This window comes from Diabrotica virgifera, chromosome 9 (genome assembly GCF_917563875.1).
Source record: "Diabrotica virgifera virgifera chromosome 9, PGI_DIABVI_V3a".
In the NCBI taxonomy this organism is placed as follows: domain Eukaryota; kingdom Metazoa; phylum Arthropoda; class Insecta; order Coleoptera; family Chrysomelidae; genus Diabrotica; species Diabrotica virgifera.
In genome coordinates this window covers 157584743-157607144 of record NC_065451.1, presented here as the reverse complement: position 1 = coordinate 157607144, position 22402 = coordinate 157584743, and the positions used below count along the sequence as shown (strand labels likewise).

General features: G+C 31.1%; 1 protein-coding gene across 1 annotated transcript in view; it reads left to right on the top strand.

The window, feature by feature from the left end:
• Positions 1 to 18290, top strand: part of LOC126891740 (N-alpha-acetyltransferase 35, NatC auxiliary subunit-like) — a 113148-nt gene extending 94858 nt beyond the window's left edge. Inside the window, exon 11 of the mRNA XM_050661015.1 lies at positions 15140 to 18290. Within this exon, the coding sequence (XP_050516972.1) occupies positions 15140 to 15544 (405 nt within the window). The 3' untranslated portion in view covers positions 15545 to 18290. The remainder of the gene's footprint in view (positions 1 to 15139) is intronic.
• The last annotated feature ends 4112 nt before the right edge of the window (positions 18291 to 22402 follow it).

The following is a 22402-nucleotide window of genomic DNA, read 5'->3' as shown; positions in this document are numbered from 1 at the left end:
ACGTTTTACGGCTAAAAATCGATATTTTTGAATTATTTCCCTTTTGCTTATTAATATATTTATATTTGTTATACTAACTTGAGTTGAGCCTGTGTTGGTGAATTAAGTTTGTAGTTGCGTCTCTTTTGAAGAGACATTATTCATTTAGAACGAAATGACTTTTTGGTTAGATGATGATTATTGTTTTCTTCTTAAATCGGCTTAAATAATACCTAATTCTGTTTTCTTCGAAGGTGCTGTTTTAATCGCTTTATTGCTCAAATCAAGAGTGTATTTGAAAAATGTCTTGCATATTTGTATTTTGGATCCATTAATCTCAAAGTAAAAGGGATTGTTGAGAGCTCTAAAATTGTGTGTACTTAAGTACCGATATTTAGACTTTATTTGTTGCGAGTGGCGTACTAAGAATTCTCTTTACTTTTCAAGATCACCGAGTGCCCAATATTCATCAAAGTCCTGTTAGTTGTCTTGACATCTTGACCACTTTATCTTTGCATTTTAGGCGACATTTGTCTCCACAGGGTGGTCCAACCATTCTTGCTAGAATTAGTTTTTTAGATTTTGACAGGGTAGTTTATCTATCTCAATCTTAGTACCAGTTTCAGGAACCATAACACCTTGTGGGCCTACTTTGTCACTATCATCTTCGGTATCTGATACACTGGAGCTGCTGCTGCTGCTGAATCAAGTTACCGATGATGATGAAGGTACGAACTTAGGTGGGTTTTGTTTAACAATTGAAAATTTGGATATTTATCTTAGTCGTCATTATCACTTTCATCGCTCCAAATAGGTGAAATATAACAGTCCGGGGCTGTTGTTTGAACGTGCTAGGGATAAATGTATTAACCGGTATTAAAACAGCATGAGTTTATATGGATGGAACTTTATCACTTGATGCCATCTTCAAGTTATCTTCCACGGTTGCATGTTGACTAGAAGTTATAGGAGTGATATTTTATTTATACTGTTCTTCTAACATACTTACTAACAATCGGCCGCGATTCAGTGTTTTCCTGAAATATACAATCTTTATTTTACTAACTTACAGAGTTATGTGCCACAAATCAATTTAGAAAGCCCACAAAAACATTTTTAATCTTTTTAGCTATGTTGTTAAGATAAATTTGTCAGAAACCATCTAAAGGGATCCAACTTAAAAAATTGGCAGTAAAAGAGGAACCAATATTGTTAATGGTAAAATAAACATTAAACTGTACTACGACCTACAAACTCGAATCGTCAATAACGAAATAAGTGCAATTTTGATAATATTTTACAGAAAAAAGGAAGTATAAAATATGACTTAGCAATAGAGACACAACTACAATATCGAAAATGTTTCAAGAGTAGGGTAACAACTAAAAATAAAAATAAAAACTTATTTTACCTTGCCAACGATACAGGTTTAACTCAAATTGTTGTGTCCTTGTAATTAGCACTAACCATTTAAAAGGTGACAACTCAAAATAATACTGCTTCAAATTTCAACTAAACAGGTACAACTCAAAATAACTCCAAACTTTTTACGGAGGACACTTGCACTCCGATTTTAATTCTGATTGCATCTAGCGTTGTTCCCGTTTATGCGCGGGGAGATCGGGCTCGCTCGTTCAACAAAAGAGACTCTAGGTGCCATCTAGCGTTGAATTTTGCACATATTTTTAAATCTCTTTTATTGATCGATAAGTGTCCGTACAGGGAATTAAATGGTGAGCTTAACCCAATTTCACATATTTTTGACTTAACTCTCTTTAGATCTAGGTGTGCGATATGATAACGCGAAAGTTAAGGATATTTGATTATATGAAAGTGTGCCAAAAAACAGTGCGAAAAATAAATCCCATTTAATAGTTATTTATGATATAAGTGTTAAAAGTACACGTTTAAGGCACGCATGTGAAAGTTTGCAGAATGAGCGAAGCGAGTTCTGCAATTTACATGAGTGCCTTAGGAAGCTCTCAGACCAAATGCAACACATAAAATAAAATTCATACGTAAAATGTTGCACAGTTCATAATTAATAGCGTACATCTGTTTACACTCAACAGAGATAACGTCGCATCACACATTTTATAATATATTATGTAGAATACAGGAGCGTGCCAATTTTGGAACTTCAGTAAACTGCAACTTTAAGCTTTTTGACTTAAACTGGAACAGAAAACAAGTGTCAGTAGGAGATTCGAAGCTCGGGTTAAATGATGCCATAAAAAATGATGCCATAAACTTTTGTCTGTCAAGAGGAGGCAGTTCAAAATAAGAAACATTTGGAATCAATACTTTTTCTTTTATTAAAAAGGGCCTACCTACCTATCTTCCAAGGACCAATGGCCCAGTCAAAAAAATAACAACATACGGTGTCAGAGTGTCGCTAGAAAACAGAACAATACAAATAAATATACTATTTACGAAGTAAAAAATATAAAGGGCTCAATACACGAAAAAAAAATAATATTAGAGGAATTAGAGAATACCAAAAAAGTACAAAAAAAAACAGTATACAAGAAAGTCTAAGCAAAATATTGAAAAGCCTTAATGATAAAATTAAGCAATTGGAGAATGAAAAGCTCTGGGCAGTATGCAAATAAGAATAAGTTGTAAAAGAATCATATTATATTAGTAGGATTAATTTCACTGGGGATGCTGATTAGGTGGTGATTTTCACGATTTCTTTTTACGAAAAAAGGAAGGGACCAACGTTATTTTAAGCGTAACTTGCTTACTTTTGCTACTAAAACAAAATTAAAGTTTTTTAAACAATTTAAAAAAGTGGTAATTAGTTTTTCCCAAAAAGTGCTTTATTTTTTGGTTATTCCACGTTGATATATTCAATTTGAGATTTGGCGAGTATCAATGTGTTTTTCATTACTTATAACTCTTCTTTTACTAGGTAATCTCATACTTAAACCATGTTTTTCACTTTTTTATGGGATATATTCTTGCTAAGAATGTTATTTTTTCGATAAAATACTTACTTTTTAAGTTAGTTGCAAGAAACCGTCTGAAAATGTGTTTTTTTATGAACATACTTACTCGCAAATAACTCGAAAAGTTTTAACTTAATGAAAAAATGCTATGAAACAAAAGTTGCTTAGAATTAGTTAGTTTATCCATTTCCGGTCTTATTTTGAACGTATATTTTTTCACCCTCGAGAAGGGATGAAACTCGCCCCCATGCTACCTATATATGTATATGCCAAATTTCATGTCAATCTAAGCGGATCTTTAAAATTTATAGGTTTTGCATTATTTTACCGTCAGCGAACAAACTATCAATTGCCCATAAACTTTAAAAATATCACTTAACTTAATTTGTATAAAAAAATATTTTTTTGTATTATTAGGGAAAGAAATATGAAAATAAACATGGAGAAAACAAAGATAATGATCATGGGAAATGAGAATAATCAAGTAAATATAGAGATAAATAACCAAAAACTAGAACAAGTAACAACATATACATAAATACCTGTGAAAATAGAAAATGGAGGAAGATCAGAAGAATAAGTCAACGAAAGGATAACCATGACTTCCAGAATGTACCACAGCTTAAACAGAGCATTCATTGGAAAGAAAGAAGTAAGCAATAGGACGAAGATGGGGGTGTATAAAATGATCTTCAGGCCGATCCCCACCTATGGTAGTGAGATCTGGGTGCTAACACAATCATCGAAAAATAGAATAAACTCAATGGACATTAAGTACTCATGAAAAGTAAAAGGAATTACAAGACGCGATAGAATAAGAAACACCATTGTAAGAGAAGAACTACAAGTCGAACAAAACACAAATACTAGATAAGAACAAGCTTAAATCTTTTTGGGTTTTGTGTAGAATGAACGACAATAGACAAGTAAAACGCTTATGGGAGGCATCAGTACAAAACAAGGGAGAAAAAGGGAGACCAAAGAAAACCTGGAACGATGAAGTGGTAAGAATTCTGAAGAAAAATACAACTTGGACTGAAGCGAAACGAAGGTCCAAGAATAAGCAAGAGTGGAGACGATTTGTATATGATATAGATGCATGAAATGTATTTTTCAAACACCTTAAGAAAGGTTTAGATATAAATTATATATTTATATAAAATTATTTACTACTTGGAGTAAATAAAAAAGGGATTTGTGTACCAATTTAACAAATTTAAATTATACTAGAAAAAAATGATTTGTCAAAAAACTGTAAATATTAATCTGTAAACATTAGATAGATAAGTCAACAAGCATGTTTATTCTTTTAAGACTTTTTTAAGTTTATTATGTAAGTAAACAAATTATTGTAAAAAATTGATTTCAATAAACCTATTATCTAAAAAATTATAATGCCCTAGGATCCCTCTCGTTCTACGCTTTCAATCCCAAATATGTATACACATCTGGGCATATGCAATGGCACACTCTGCCCTTTTTTTGAGAATCCCACCCCGGACGACGTTTCAAAGAATTCTTGGTAAAGGTCGCCTCATATTATAATGCACGTCGCGTTTTCGTTTGCGAAAAATATAATTTAATGGTTTTTAAATTGAACCATTCATATTGTGCGTATAAGACACGTAACGTAGCGTATAAGACACGTTACGCCTGCGTTCGGTTCATTCGAAAACAATATTTTTCGGATGTTGACAGCTACGGGTCGTTTTCCCCTCGTTGTTTATTTAGGTATTTCTTTGAATTTGATACAGAGTATTTAGACCGGTCAGTATCGTCGCCCTCGCTAGCGAAATTATTCCTATTCGATTTTTTGCACAAATTTATTCAAAGAGAGGTTCTTATAACATATCCACAGGGTGCCAGACGGTGCCGTGGTCGAAAAATTGTTTAAACAATCTTTTTTAAACAAATTCACAAAAATATTTTTTCATTCGAGCAATATTTTTTTTAGATAATTTGGGTAATTCTGAGCAAAAAAGGTTTCTTGTCATTTTTCTCTAAAATTGCGAAAATGGCTATTTTCAAGGCTTAATAACTCGATTAAAAATTATTATTATGAATTTCAATAAGTGACCAAATCAAGCTTCAAACAACTTCTTCAAGGTCCTGAAGAGATTTTTGTCATTATTTTATTACAAAGCTGTTATTTTTAACTATTAACAATTACCGCTATAGTCCAACTGTATCGTCGCCCTCGTTAGCGAAATTAGATTTTTTTGCACAAACTTACTCAAAAAGAGGTCCTTATAACACATCAACTGGGTTCCGGGCGGTGCCGTGGTCTAAAAATTGTTTAAACAATTTTTGTTAAACAAATTCACAAAAATAATTTTTTATTAATAATTTAATTAAACCCAAATTAATAATAATTTGAGTTATTCTGGGCAAAAAATGTCTCTTGTGATTTTTCTCTAAAATTGATTGTTGTCGAGTTATATGGCCATTTTCGCATTTTTGCAAAATACTTTTTTTGCTAAGAATAACCCAAATTATCTAAAAAAAATCGTTCGTAATGAAAAAATTATTTTTGTGAATTTGTTTAATAAGAATTGTTAATACTACAAGTATGTAGTTACCTACAAGTTGTTGTTACACAACAAGTTGTTGTTACTACAACAAGTTGTTGTTAACTAAACAATTTTTTGACAAGGGCACCGCCCGGCACCCTGTGGATGTGTTTGTTATAAGGACTCTTTTTGAGTAAGTTTGTGCAAAAAAATCTAATCGAAATAGTTTCGCTAACGGGGGCGACGATACAGTTGGACTATAGCGCTAATTGTTAATAACTAAAAATAACAGCTTTGTAGTAAAATAATGACAAAAATCTCTTTGGGACCTTGAAGAAGGGGTTTGAAACTTGATTTGGTCACTTATTGAAATTCATAATAATACTTTTAATCGAGTTATTAAGTCTTGAAAATGGCCTTTTCGCTTTTTTCAAATTTTTAATCGCATGTAACTCGACAACAATCAATTTTAGAGAAAAATGACAAGAGATCTTTTTGCCCAGAATGACCCAGTTTATCTAAAAAAATATTGTTCGAAATGAAAAAAATATTTTTGTGAATTTGTTTAAAAAAATGTTTAAACAATTTTTCGACCACGGCACCGCCCGGCACCCTGTGGATATGTTATAAGGACTTCTTTTTGAGTAAGTTTGTTTAAAAATATCGAATCGGAATAATTTCGCTAGCCGGGGCGACGATACTGCCCGGTCTAATTTAAAAAGTAGTTTTCGAGGCAATTTGTCATGTAAACATGTGTTGTGACAATAAACACATCTGCACCGCACCAAACTGAAACCAACGTAAACGTTCTAAGTATGATAATGTGAATGGGCAGTCCGATTGCCGGTCTGCAAACGCTACGTGCCGAAAACGCGACGTGCATTATAATATGACGCGACCTTAATAGTTTAAGTGCATTGAATACATATATTAACGGGTGATATTTATTAGACCATGCTGTATCGTTGCCCCCGTTAGGTAAATTATTCGGATTCGTTTTCTTTGCACAAACTTACTGAAAAAGAGGTCCTCATAATAAATCCACAGGGTGCCGGGAGGTGCCGCGATTGGAAAATAGTTTAAACATTTTTTTTAAACAAATTCAAAAAATCAATTTTCTAACTTTGTACAATTTTTTTTAGATTCTTTGGGTCATTATGGGCAAAAAAGGTTTCTTGTAATTTTCCTCTAAAATTGATTTTTTTTTGAGTTATACGCGGTTTAAAATTTGAAAAACGCTGAATCCTCTTTTCAAAGGGTCTGGATTTTCCATATTCCCTTCGTTAAATTCATTGTATTATGATTGTCAAATAACTATTTTATATTTTAATTTTAAATATTATTATAAATTGATTGATCGTTCTTAAGATTTGGTCATTAATATTATGTAGACGATTTTATATTGAAATGGGGGTTGGACTTCCTATATTAACAAGTTCCTGATACAGGTCAAATTGATTTATTTTGTAATTGGGCATTCAAATAACATATGAGTTATACTTCCTATTTGTCAACATTCACAAAAAGGAGTATCACTATAATTGATTTTAAACAAATAATGATCTGGTGTGAGGCATTGACTCGTTCGCATCCTAATAATTGATGCCAAGTGCCTTCGATCCACAAATGTGAATTTGCGGAACCAAGGGTTTGTAGAAAAATCACTTTGGTATTGTTGATACCATTTCCCTTTAGTTTTAAACTGTTTTGTCCATTCAACTTTAAACTCAATTACAACTCAAACTACAATTTTGTGTTTAATGAAAGGTAAAAAGTCAAATTTATATATTTCAATGTCTGCAGAAACGTTTAAAGTCTTGCCTATATTTGCCAATTTATCAGCCTCTTATTCCCCTTTACTTCAGTATGGCCTGGAATCCAAGCCAAGATTATATATAACACCAAAATGATCATTTTCAAGGCTTAATAACTCAGTTAAAATTATTATTATGAAAGACAAAAAGTGACTAAATAAAAGTTTAAAGCCCCCCCCCTACGTGATCTTGTAGAAATTTGTGTCATTAATGTATTACTAAGCTGTTATTTTTAATTATTATCAATGAGCGCTAACAATGTATTGAGGCGGCCGTCAATGTGAGTGCGAAAGAGATGCACCATTCCGGCAACCAATGGTGCATCTTACTCGCACTCACATTGACGGCCGCCTCAATACGCTGTTAGTGCTAATGGTTAAAAACAGTTTAGTAATAAATTAATGACAAAAATTTCTTCAGGATCACGTAGGGGGGCTTTAAACTTTGATTTAGTCACTTTCTGACTTTCATAATAAAATTTTTTAACAGAGTTAAAGCCTTGGGTTTTCAAATTTTAAATCGCGTATAACTCGACAACAATTAATTTTCGAGAAAAATCATGAGACCTTTTTTGCTCATAATGTCCCAAAGAATCTAAAAAAATTGGTACGAAGTGAAAAAATTGATTTTTTAAATTTGTTTAAAAAAATTGTTTAAACAATTATCCGACTGCGGCACCTCCCGGCACCGTGTATTTGTTATTAGGACCTTTTTTTAAGTAAAAACGTTTGTGCAAAAAAGACGGATCGAAATAATTTACCTAACGGGGACGACGATACAGTCTGGACTATATGGGATGTTGCGTGTTACATATATCGATCGGATATCGCTTTTGGTATGAGAGCTTCCTTAAAAATGTAGTTTTTATCATACAATATTTTTTCTACAAACGTAATTACAGGACAATATCTACAAAAACTTTTACGTGAACTTGACTGGCATTCCATTTTTATTTTTTTTGACATTATATCAAAATTGCCTATACGGTCAATACGAACTGCACTGCCTTAAAATTTTTAAAGCACTAGTGCCTTAAAGTTGCATTTTTAACGCTCGTATGGAGTGCTAAAATAGTTATTTATGAAACAGTTCGTGAAGTAGGCTTTTTGCGAACGCACGCGATTTTTAAAGCACGAGCGACAACGGAGCGAGTGCTATAAATCGCGTAAGTTCGCAAAAAGTACTTCATGCACAGTTTCATACAATATTTTATCTACGATAAACATATAAAAAAAGCTGTAACTCTTCGTCACTGGAATTCAGTTCTATTCTACAATTTTTAGAATTTTGACATTTAAAAATTCTAACTACTTTCAAACCACAAAACTGTCAAAACTTTTGTTGTAATTCATTGCTCATACATATTGTCATCACCATGACAACGCGAACGTTAAGGATTGTCACCATGACAACGCGAAACTTAAAAACAGTGCGAAAAATGCTATCTATAATGGTGGAAACACTGCTATCTATGTATAATGGCAGTTTTTACAAACTAAAAACTTATATATAATATGAGATAGAGTAGATAAAAGTTTTTATGATAACTGATTGTTTGATAATTTATAACTTCTATCCTTTTGTTTCACTATGTCAACCATATACCTTACCCTTTTCGACATTTTAACAAGTACTGCTCACACTTCAATTAACTACATATAATAAACTAAAACTGAATATACAGAACGTTTAGTTTTTGATTAGAAATAGGCGTCTGTAGGAAACGCTAAAATCGGCAACATTGCTTATGAGAATGAGTTGCATTGCCACTGTAGAATCGACGAATGACTGAATAAATCTGCGTGACTCGGGTGCGTGAAGCGGGGAAGCAATGTTGCCATGTATTGGGTGTACTCTATCTAATTTAAAAGTAAACACAAGGTATACAGCGACAGACATAGACAAATTGAAACGAATGACACATGCCTCCCGGGTTCTGTGACGCATGGTAACAATAATTTTTTGTTTATGTGCGGCACCTGTCTCTGGGGGCATGTCTCATATTACGGATATCATTAGCGAGAACTAAAACTTTGTTATCGATGGCTATTTGTTACACTTAAAACGATATAAAAATACCATTTTTATCGCTACCCCAAGGTGCGACATTTTGACCAATTTTGCTACTACTCCAGGGTAATAAGCTAGAAATAGACTATGTTCGGGACACTCAAAGATCCAGGTAGCTGACTACTTTTTTGGTTATTGTAAACCTCTAGGAAGAAAACCTACCTGTTTCCTGCCTAGAGTTAACGTCGGTTTTTTAATTATTAACACATTAGTGCAAAAATCGCGATTTTCTAGATTTTTTGCACCCCATTCAAAAGCTAAAGCTAGTTGACACAAAAGTACAAAATTTCATTTTTTAGAACATTAAGAAACCTTCAAAATTCCGATTTTTGAAATTTAAAAAGTTAATTTGTTGCTCCGCAAACTGCAAAATAAGTGAAAATCGTTATTTGTTAATAACTTTTACTAAAACTACCTTAGAACTTTAGTGTTTCACCCAAAGTTGGGTATTGGGGTACTTAATAAACCCTCAAAATTTGAGACCGATCCATTAATTAGTTTAAGAGTTATTCGAATTGTTTATCCCAGAGACCTTTATTTTGCAATAACATAAGACAAAAAAAAAATGAAGATAGGGCAATTCTGCGTAAGCCAAATGAAAGTAGAAAACTGATGCTATCAAAATGTACTAAAAAAAGATAAAAAAATTGTCTAATATAGTCAAAAATCCTAATGCCAAATTTGTGAAATTTTGTAGTTTATAAACATTTAGAATAACTTTAAAAATATTGTCCGTAGAAAAAATCATTTTACATATTAGAAAAGCTGGTATTTTACACGATTTTTTAAAAATGTAGTTCAATTGGTGACTAGTCGTGGTAAGTGAAGGGGGAGCTGGGATCCGACAAATGCACGAGTTCAAAAACTAAAAAATTCAACTTAAAACTACTATCATTTTCTATATCTCGGGATCTACTGAATATATTTTAATCGTTATTTTTAAATTTGTATGTAATTTTTCTGTACATTACAAATATGCAATTTGTCTAGACATTTATTAATTAAAAAACAGTCTAATTTGTTTAAACAATTTTTGAAAAAAATAATTTTTCTCAAAAATCCATGATTTTAATCATACTATCGTTATTAATCATAGAAAAAGTTAAGGTATACTTTAATAAATAAATTATCTTCAATAAATAATTATCTAATAAAAATTATTTATTTATTAAAGTGTACAATAACGGTTTCTATGATCATTAATGACACTATGATTAAAAAAATTGATTTTTGTTAAAAAAAATATTTTTTCAAGAATTGTTTAAACAAATTTGACTGTTTATGAATTAATAAATTTATAAACAAATTGCATATTTGTAATGTACGTAGAAATTACATACAAATTAAAAAAGAAATATCAAAATCCATTGAGTTGATTAGGAGATACAGAAAATTATATTCGTTTGAAATTTGTTTTTCGCTATTTTAACTCGGCGGATTTGTAGGTTCCCCCTAGTAATCGTTTGAACTACATTTTTGAAAAATCGTAGAAGATGCTTTGAAGGTACAATGTTTGTGCAAATTTTTAAAGAAAAAATACAAATCCCATTCTTTAAAATGGCATTAATGAGATTCCTTAATTATTATAAACAAATTAGCTGTGAATTACAAAAAAAAACATATGGCTAATTTTGTCCCAAATGAACTCAGACTAATTTTTTTTATTTGAAAATTCGTGTTAAAATACTATCTTTTCGAATATATAAAAATATTGTTTCTACGGACAACATTTTTAAAGTTATTTTAAATGTTTATAAACTATAAAATTTAAAAAATTTGGCATTAGGATTTTTTAAATTGAAACAGACTGTATGACTTGTACACACTTCTAAAAAGGTCAGACCGGCAAACAGGTGTATGTTCTCAAAGAAATTGAAAGTGTGTAAAAATTTTTTAATAATCAGCTAAGTACTTTCAACACATAACGTGCCATCATCAGAGCTTCGTCCTCTTATAAATCCTTCATAGAAGAGTAATTGTTAAAATTCACATGATCCATGATTTATCATGTGAATTTTAACAATTACTCTTCTATGAAGGATTTATAATAATATACGTTTATTCAAATCAATAGTAATTACAATAATATACAATTTCGGTTTACTTACACTAAAATAAACGTAAAAAAAAGTCTTAAAAGCATAAACATGCTTGTTGACTTAATCTGTCTAATATTGACAAGTTTATGTTTATTGTTTTTTTTTACAAATCATTATTTTATTTTACAGTTTCTAATCTAATTTCTATGTTTTTTTTATCTAGTATAATTTAAATTTATTAAATTGTTACACAACTCCCTGTTTTCTTTTACCCAAGCAGTAACTAATTTTTTATACAAACAAAAATTTTTTATATTTTTAAAATTTATGGGCAATTGATTGTAAATTCTTGGAGCAAAATATTTAATTGACCGTTGCGTGATTGTTTTTAAAGTGTGAAGACATTCGACATTCAATTTTCTTCTTGTTTCATAATTTGACACTTTTACTTTAAGAGGAATTTTATCTTTATGAATATTTTTAAGTAACTCTAAGCAGTACAATTGCCGAACATCAAGAACCTGAGTTTCATGAAAAAGTTGGTCTGAGGGATATGTTTTTCGTTTTCCATATATTAGTTTAAGAAACCATTTCTGAGTATTTTGAAGGGTCACCAGATGGCAATCAGCTACTCCACCCCATCCTAAAATCCCATATACAAGATGAGATTGTACCAGAGACAGGTAAAGCATTTTAAGCTGTTCAACATCCAAAAACTCTTTTAAATAACGGAATTTTGGTAGCAGTCCTCGAATTTTTCTTATAATATTTTTTTATTTGTAAGTCCCATTTAAGGTGCCTGTCAATTAAAACTCCTAAATATTTTATGTGCTCTGCTTTAGATATTTGTTGTTTTTTATTTATTTTTAATGAATTAAAAGTTGGCAGAGAATTTTTATATATTGCAAAAGGTATATATTTAGTTTTTTCATAGTTTAATGTGAGTTTGTTTATTTGCAACCATGTTTTTATAATTTTAAAGTCTTGTTCTGCTATAATTTTAAGATCTTCCCAATTATCTGCCTTATAAAAAATTGCAGTGTCATCAGCAAAACTAATTATGTTTCCAACAGTTTTTAGTTTGAGCATGTCATTAACATATAGTGTAAAAAGTAGAGGGCCTAAAACGGTCCCTTGCGGTACGCCATAATTAATTACTTCAGGATCACTTTTGACACCATCAATTTCTACAAATTGTTTTCTGTCAGTTAAGTAACTTTTTAGTAATGTCAAAACCCTTCCTCTCAGACCATACTTCTCAAGTTTTTTTCAACAAGATCTCGTGAGATATCGTGTCAAGCGCCTTAGAGAGATCGACGAATATGCATAAACTACGTTTATTAGACTCAAAAGCTTCTGATATTTGTGATGTTAGTTTACAAATCGCATCTTGTGTCGATTTTCTTTCTTTAAAACCGTATTGGCAATCCGATATTATACTAAACCTATCAAAAAAACTTACTAATCTATTTTTTAAAATTTTTTCAAATATTTTGGAAAAAACAGACAACAAAGAGACTGGTCTGTAGTTAATCACGTCTTCTTTATTTCCTTTTTTAAACAGAGGTTTGATTGTGCCTATTTTAAGACATTCTGGAAAGCAACCATCCTGAAAACATGCATTAATGAGAAAAGTTAAAGGAGTAATAATTTCTTCCTTAATTTGTTTGATGGTTTCTGTCTTGATCTCATCCCAGCCGGGAGATTTTTTGTTTTTTAAAGATTGTATTGCATTTACCAATTCTTTTTGGTCAACGAGATACAAGTACATGCTGCTTTCTATCCTATCTATCTCCTCAGTCTGGTCATTACAAACGGGTATTTTTTGTGCATATTTTTGTCCTAATGTGCTGTAATGTGTGTTAAATTCATTTGCAATTTCTTTTCTGTCTGTTATTATTTCTCCTGTTTTGGTTTTAACCGATTCAATTTTTGTATTTCCTTTTATTTTTCCGCACAATGAATTTATTACATTCCAAAGTGATGAAGAAGAGGTCTTATTTTTTTCAATTCGTTGTTTTGTATAATTTCTTTTTGCAGTTTTAACTAAAAGTCTTAATTTATTTTTGTAGTCTGTATATCGTTGTTTTTTTAAGTTATCTGAGGGATCTTGGATCAGCTGATCATACAATCTATGTTTTTCATGTACAGACTTTAAAAGTCCCTCTGTCATCCAATCTTTTTTAAAAGTGGTTTTTAGATCGTTTCTTTTTAAAATAATTGTATTTTTGTTTATTTAATTTAAAATTTTGTCGATGAAAAGTTTAACCGCTTCATTTTTATTTGTTTTATTGTAAATATCCAACCACCTTTCCTGCTTCAAATTGTTTTTTAGATTTTTGTAGTTGATGTACTTCTTTATTATTATTTTGTTTTCTTTGGTTTTGGTTAGACTAGGGATGGAAACTGCGATTGGATAATGATCTGAAGTGGTATTATTTTCAAATACAAATGAAGTTATGTTAGTGTAATCAGCAGGTCTTTTTATAAAGAAATGGTCTATACAAGTTTGACTTCTAGGTCTAGTTGTTTTATTTATATAAGACAAGAAATTTTGTGAAGCTAGAATATTTTGGTATTCTTCAGTGTGATCTAGATCCTCAAACAAATTAATATTAATATCACCAACTAATATATGAAAGCACATTCGTTTTTTACTTATGAGGTATTGATGCAAATCCTGATTAAAACTATTTATGTTTACTGTCGGTGATTTATAGATAGCGCTCAAACAGATTTTTGTTTTATTATAATTTAAAATGACTTCAAGTAACTTGATGTTCCCCAATGGTACAACAGAATATTCATATTTTATAGAGGATTTAATGTAAATAATAACTCCATCATTTTTGTTTAAATCACCATAATTGTATAATAAATCGTAATTTTTTAACAAAAATGGGGTTTTATCAATATCATCTTGAATAAGAGGACACGAAGCTCTGATGATGGCACGTTATGTGTTGAAAGTACTTAGCTGATTATTAAAAAATTTTTTACACACTTTCAATTTCTTTGAGAACATACACCTGTTTGCCGGTTTGACCATTAGGATTTTTGACTATATTAATTTTTTTTTGTATCTTTTTTTTAATACATTTTGATATTATCACTCTTCTTTTTTTCATTTAACATACTTAGAATTACCCTATCTTCATTATTTTCTGTCTTATCTTATTGCAAAATAAAGGTCTCTGGGATAAACAAATAGAATAACTCTTAAACTAATCAATGGATCGGTCTCAAATTTTGAAGGTTTGTTAAGTACGCCAATACCCAACTTTGGGTGAAAGACTAAAGTTCTAAGGTAGTTTTCGTAAAAGTTATTAACAAATAACGATTTTCACTTATTTTGCAGTTTGCGTAGCAACAAATTAACTTTTTAACTTTCAAAAATCGGCATTTTGAAGGTTTTTTAATGTTCTAAAAAACTGAATTTTGTAATTTTATGTCAACCATTTAGCGTTTGAATGGAGTGCAAAAAATCGAAAAAATCGTGATTTTTGCACTAAATTGTTAATAATTAAAAAACGGACGCGAACTTCAGGCAGGAAACAGGTAGGTTTTCTTCCTATAGGTCTACAATAACTAAAAATGTAGTCGGCTACCTGGATCTTTGAGTGTCCCGAGAAAATCCTTATTATTCTGGACTATACAGCACAGTTGAAAAATTACGCACATGCCACTGGGAATACGTGACGCAGTCAAGGTGTTAATGATATACAGCCAGCTACAGGAAATTTTTCCTAGTTGATTTTATTCATTTTTTGTTACAGGCGTTAATGGGTTTCCGACTAGAAATGAAACTGATTATCCCTAACCCACGATTCGACAGCGAACAAGTAAGATACGAACATCGATTCGCGCCATTTCAGAACCTGCTAACTCCGCCCCCTGTGGTCTACTCAGAATTTAAAGAGATGACTTCATTCGAAAGATTCCAACAGCAACCGATTGACAGCTCTTTTCTGTATATAGCCGGATACAAACACTTTTACCAAGCTCGGAAGTTACTCGAAACCATAGCTCCGGATAGCGAAATTACAGATCTATTGACAATTTGTAAAACTAATTTCGTTGTTTTAAAATTACTAGCTGGTGGGCATAAAAAAGATTCCATAAGGCCTCCCGAATTTGACTTTTCTAAAAATAAATATTTTGCTACTATGAAGATCACGTAAGTTCGACCTCGGTCTCTCTCTTCAGTCCTGACCCCCGAAGGGAGTGTCCATTTACTATCGGTTTTTGCTCCAAATTTTAAAGAACCTGGGATTGACATGACATTTTTCATACACATAGCTAACATGTCAAAGAAAAAAGTGATATTGTACCGATGTGTGCTTTTTTCTTGGGTGAGTCTCACCCCTTCTCGGGGATGAAAAAATATAAATATGTTCAAAATAAATCCAGAAATAGATAAACTTTTGTTCATTTTTTAATAAAATAAAACACGTTTTTAGATGGTTTTTCGCAAATAACTCAAAAATAAAGGATTTTATCGAAAAAATATAGCAGTATGTATAATAAATATTTTTTCTTTTAATACCTGTTCATATTGAAAACGGGTCATGTCTTTTTTAAAAAATTGTGGTTTCTAGGTCTTTAAAAAAACATTTTTAAAACATTCATTAGTTTCTATAGTCAATTACAAAATTAAAAAATATATAAGGAAAGTAATTTTCCGAATAGTCTTAAAGAGAAAAAGTTTTTTACCTCTCCTATAAAATTTAAAAAAGTGGAGGTGTCCTCTTTTCAAAATGACCGATTCAATTACAATTGGGTCTTACAAATAATTTCTCTCTGGCATTGTGAGAATGTTATTAAATTCAACTACAGTCGGAAAAATGAGAGAATACCCATGCGTCATCGATGATATGCATACGAATCAAATCAAACATTTCTAGTCAAAACAAAGTCTAAACTAAGTTAATACTGAAAATAAACGGATGTGACTACTACCCCACAGTACGATTTTTCGATACGTAAGAATGTGTCAAAAAATGTTTGTAATGTTATTCTTTTTCTGATAATATATATTTATTGGTGATAAATGTTACTATTAAGTACTACCGTAATTAATTATTTGATATATATTAATAATACAAAAATAATGAGTAAGCAAATATAGTATTATGAATTTTTCCATGTTAAAGTTGCCGGACGTAAATAGTAACAGGAATTTAAAAAGTGTCGTTTATGTCAGCTGCATTAAGTGATTAAAATGAAAGTAAACTTAATGAATTCAGATCATTAGGTATCCAGATCATTTTCCAGACATTATCTGCAAATAAATGTACATTCGTAAAAATATACTAATCTGTAATTTCATACACTACATATGATTGAAAAGTCAGAGTAATATGTACACGTTTGGCGAACTCATAGACAGAAGTTAAACATATTGACAGATGATTATTTACAAATTTTATTGACGTATTTAATCGTTTAAAACCAAAAATACAATATAATATCAAAATAGCTCTTAAAAGAACTGAATTTATTCAAGTAAATACGACTGATTATATTAAAATTTATAAACTCTACTGGTAGGGGAGCCCAAGCGGGGATTTTTGCAGTTACTCGAGCGCGTCAGATTATCATATGGAGAGAAACCTGGTACCCTGCAGATGTACCTCTACCATATATTGGCTCTCAACACAGGGGAGTTCGTTAAGGGGGGCCCGAAAAAAACAATCTCTCCTTAAAAAAACTCGAAATTGTCAGATTAAGATAAGGTAAGTTAAGTACATGCAAAAGAGTGTATATTTCAAAAATCTGACGATTTGAACCAGGCGTAAGGAAATGGGTGAGTCCCAAAGTTTCACAAGAAAAAAGTGAATATTTCGCGAAATGAATAACAGATCGAAAAACTAAAAAACATGTGCTCAATATTTTTTAAAAATCTATCGAATGATATCAAACACGACTTCCCACAGAGAGGGGGGGGGGGGTAAATTAAATATTTTAAATACGAATCCCGCGATATTTCGCGAAATGAACATCAGATCGAAAAACTGTAAAATACACTTATTTAATATTTTTAAAAAATCTATCGAATGACACCAAACAATATCCCCCACGGAGGTGGGGTGGGGGTTACTTTAAAATCTTAAATAGGAGCCCCCATTTTTTATTGCAGATTTGGATTCCTTACGAAAAAATAAGTAACTTTTATTCGAAACATTTTTTCAAATTATGCATAGATGGCGTTATAATCGGACAAAACGATTGTTGGAAATGGAAAGTTAAATTAAAAAATGGCAAGCGCCCACTAAAATGGAAAATGTTACTTAACTTTTTTTGGTTTTAGGACCTACTCATCACAACCCAATAGGTCTCCAAAGCGCTCGAGTGACTGCACATTTAGCATACTTTGCTCCCCTACCATACCGAACCTACCAGTTTCACTTTCAAAGTGACAGAAATCGAATCAGTCAGATTCTAGTTGACCAGCACGATTAATCGAATAGTAGTTTATACAATCATTATCTCTACTCATGTTGAATGTTTTTCTAAGAATGACATTAGAAGTACAGAAATAGTCAAGTGTGAGTTTAAATTTTCTACTAAATTAATATAACTACGTTGAATAATTGTATCGGCGTCTCACTCTGTCAATTATAAATATGTGACTGCGTATGTTTTGGAAAACGTTTTTGCTTTGTAGACAACACTTAATAATCTATCTCTCTCGTTTGTTATTTATAGAAAAAGGCAGCAAATCCAAAATATGTGCTTGATATGATGGTTCATGGGTATTCTTTCATTTTTCCGACTGTATTTACCTTTATATATCTTGATAAAATGGGAAATTAAACAGGAAACAAAATAACTGTATATCTTTGTATTTTTTTATCTATGTTTTATCAAATAATTTGTTTGGAATTTATGTATATTATTACAGAAATAAATTATACTTGTTGTAAATTAGTTTTTCATTTTTACACTGTATGACTTCTAATATAAAACCTAACCTAACCTAAAACTTTTTTAATCCTCATCATCATCCAGCCTATACTTGTCCACTACTGAACGTAGGCCTCCTATAGTTCACCCCACAAATTCCTGTCTTGAGCCGCTTGCATCCAATTTTGACATATCCGCTTCAGGTCATCTGTCCATCTTGTTGGTGGTCGTCTTCTGCTTCGAAAGGCGTCCTGTCTGGGTCTCCACTCGCGAATACGTTTCGTCCATCTGCCGTCATTCGTTCGCGCGTTATACCCTGCCTAGTTCCATTTCAAGGTCGATATTTTTGAAGTGAAAACTTCTTTAGGGACGTTGTGCGATTTTTGGATAGGAGAAAAAGCATTGAATTCGCTATTGTCATCGCGACCGTCATCGCTTATGCTATATTATGTGTATGTATACAGGGTGAGGCAAATAAAGGGCCTATTAGAAATATCTCGAGAACTAAAGGCAACAGAATCATGAAAATTGGAATAAAGGGGTTTTGAAGGATGATCTATTAAATGAAAATATTTCCATCTCTTTGCAACTTCCGGTTATACCGGAAGTTGCTTATAACTTCGTTTTTTTAATGGGACACCCTGTATATTTTTACATTTTTGGATTCTCTTAGATGTCTTCTTTCTTAAAATATGAGGTTTTGTAATATTATACAGGGTATTTTAAAAGATAATTACGTTTTTTTATTAATTTCGTAGCAAAATTAACACCCTGTAGAATTGTAGTAGTTTGACATATAAATTTCTACTTACGTTAAAATGATTTTTAATATACTCTACTATTGTTAAGAATCATTAGTATAGCTAAATTTTTAATTTTAGTATACAGAGTTGGTCGAAACTCGGAATGAGTATTTTCTGAGTTTTCTTAAATGGAACACCCTGTATTTTAGTATTGTAATGAATTTAAATTTTATGGTACTTTTTTATTTCTTAAGCATTCCCTATACCTAACTGCTTTAATTTGTGCTTAATTGTTAATCGCACCAACAATTTTAACTACGTAGCTATTTTGATAGCTAAACCATTATTGGTAATTTTAAGGACCAGTCTGGATTAATATGTATTTATTTCTGAAAAATTATTTGGGATTGAGTATTTTCACGGCCAACCTAATAAAATTTTACGTATTTTTTGTTGCAATTAATGTTTAGATTGAATCACCAATAACTCACAAATTAAAGTAGTTAGGTATAGGGAATGCTTAAGAAATAAAAAAGTACTATAAAATATCATTTCACTACAATACAAAAATACAGGGTGTTCCATTTAAGAAAACTCAGAAAATACTCATTACTATTTTCGACCAACCCTGTATAATAAAATTAAAAATTTAGCTATACTAATGATTTTTAACAATAGTAGAGTATATTAAAAATCATTTGAACGTAAGTAGAGTTTTAGATGTCAAACTACTACAATTCTACAGGGTGTGAATTTTGCTACGAAATTAATAAAAAAACGTAATTATATTTTAAAATACCCTGTATAATATTACAAAACCACATATTTTAAGAAAGAAGACATCGAAGAGAATCCAAAAATGTAAAAATATACAGGGTGTCCCATTTAAAAAAACGAAATTATAACGGTATAACCGGAAGTTGCAAAGAGATGAAAATATTTTCATTTAATAGATCATCCTTCAAAACCTCTTTGTTCCAATTTTCATGATTCTGTTGCCTTTAGTTCTCGAGATATTTCTAATAGGCGAGTTATCTGCCTCACCCTATATATAAATTGTATAGAAGTATTTAAATTTAAAATAAATGTAAAACTTATTTTAGGATGAGAAAAAAGGATTTATTTCGCGACCGTCATCTCTTCGGCGAAATAAATTTTGTACGTACTATATTATGTGTATGCATATACACGGTGTCCAGAAACTCTACCGACAAACGAAGACAGGAGATTCCTCAGGTAATTTTAAGACAATTTAACCAAATTCACCTAGTCCGAAAATGCTTCCTAAGAGAGCTAGCAATCTTTGAAAATGGCTTCTTGTAATTAGATTTTCTTAAATACCTCCAGAACGCTTCTAGTTAAAAAAACAAAAATTGGTATATACGTATATTTATCTTCCAGAGATAAATCGATTCCATCCATTGCGAATTTATAGTACCGGTCATAGGCGTCCGTTTTTGGTGGGGTAACAGTTATTTTATCGCATAACTTTTTTGTCTTTAAATTTTAAGCATTTTTCACTTTGGATTATTAAATTGTGAGGTATGCTAGTACTAATAGGTACTCTTTATTTAAGTCGGTAGGACACACCGTTTTGTAGAAAAATCGATTTGAAAATTTTTCGCCTCTTGAATTTGAAAAAAAAAAATGAAAAAATGTTAAAAAAACGGTGTACTTTACCAACTTAAAGCAAGAGTAACTTTTACTACTAGAATACCTCATAATTTAATAATCTAGTGTCAAAAATGTTTAAAAATTAAAGACAAAAAAGTTATGCGATAAATTAACCGTTGACCTACCCAAAACCGACGCATATGACCGATACTAGAAATTCACAATTAATGAAATCGGTTCATCTCCGGAATATAATTAAACGTACATGTTTTCGTTTTTCTAAATAGTTTTTTTTTTAATTTTTTTTTGAAACTTAAAAAACAAAAAAATTTCAAATCGATTTTCCTAGAAAACGGTCTATCCTATCGACTTAAAACAAGAGTACCTTTTAGTACAAGAAAACCTTACAATTTAATAATCCAGAGTCAAAAATGCTTAAATGTTAAAGAAACAAAAGTTATGAGATAAAGTAACCGTTGCACTACCCAAAACGGATGCCTATGACCAGTACTAAAAATTTACAATAGATGGAATCGATTTATCCCTGGAAGATAAATACGCATACGAATTTTTGTTTTTCTAAATAGAAGCGTTCCGGAGGTATTTAAGAAAAACTCATTACCAGACGCCATCTTCAAATAGCTCTAGCTCCCTTACGAAGCGTTTTTGGACTAAGTGAATTGGGTTAAATTATCTGAAAATTATCTGAGGAATCTCCTGTAGTCGTTTGTCGGTAGAGTTTCTGGACACCTTGTATAAATTATATAGAAATATTTAAATTTAAAATAAATGTAAAACCTATTTTTGGATGGGAAAAAAGGATTTATTCCGCGGCCGTTATCTCTTCGGCAAAATAAATTTTGTACCTATATTTAATATGTGTATGTATATATTATAACTTGTGTAGAATTATTTAAATTTAAAATAAATTTAATGTGAAATATATTTTGGGATGGGGAAAAAGGATTGATCTCGCCACCGTCATCGCTTCGACGAAATAAATTTTGTACGTATTTTATTATATAATATACGTATAATAATAGTAATAATTATTAAGTAGTTATTAATTAGTTATTAAAGTGAAAACTTCTTTAGGGACGTGCACTTTTTATATGGGGAAAATGTATTAAATTAGCGACCGTCATTGCTTTGACGAAATACATTTTTGAAGTTAAAACTAAAGTAGGGACGTTGTGTCCTTTTTAGATGGGGAAAAAGTATTGAATTAGCGACCGTCATTGCTTTGACGAAATAAATTTTTGAAGTGAAAACTTCTTTATAGGGACGTTGTGCCTGTGTCCTTTTTAGATGAAAAAAAAGTATTGAATTAGCGACCGTCATCACTTCAACGAAATAAATTTTTGAAGTGAAACATCTTTAGGGATGTTTTGCACTATTTCGATGGGGAAAAAGTATTGAATTGGGAACCGTCATTGCTTCGACGAAATAAATTTTTGAAGTAAAAACTTCTTTAGAAACGTTGTGCCCTTTTTGATGGAGAAAAAGTATTGAATTAGCGACCGTCATTGCTTCGACGAAATAAATTTTTGAAGCAAAACCTTTTTTAGGGACGTTTTACACTTTTTAGATGGGGACAAAGGGTTAAATTAGCGACCTTCATCGCTTCGGCGAAATAAATTTTTGAAGTGAATACTTCTTTAGGGACGTTGTGCACTTTTTGGATGGAGAAGAAGTATTGAATTGGCGACCGTCATCACGACCGTCATTGCTTCGAAATGAATTTTTGAAGGGAAAAATTCTTTAGGGACGTTGTGC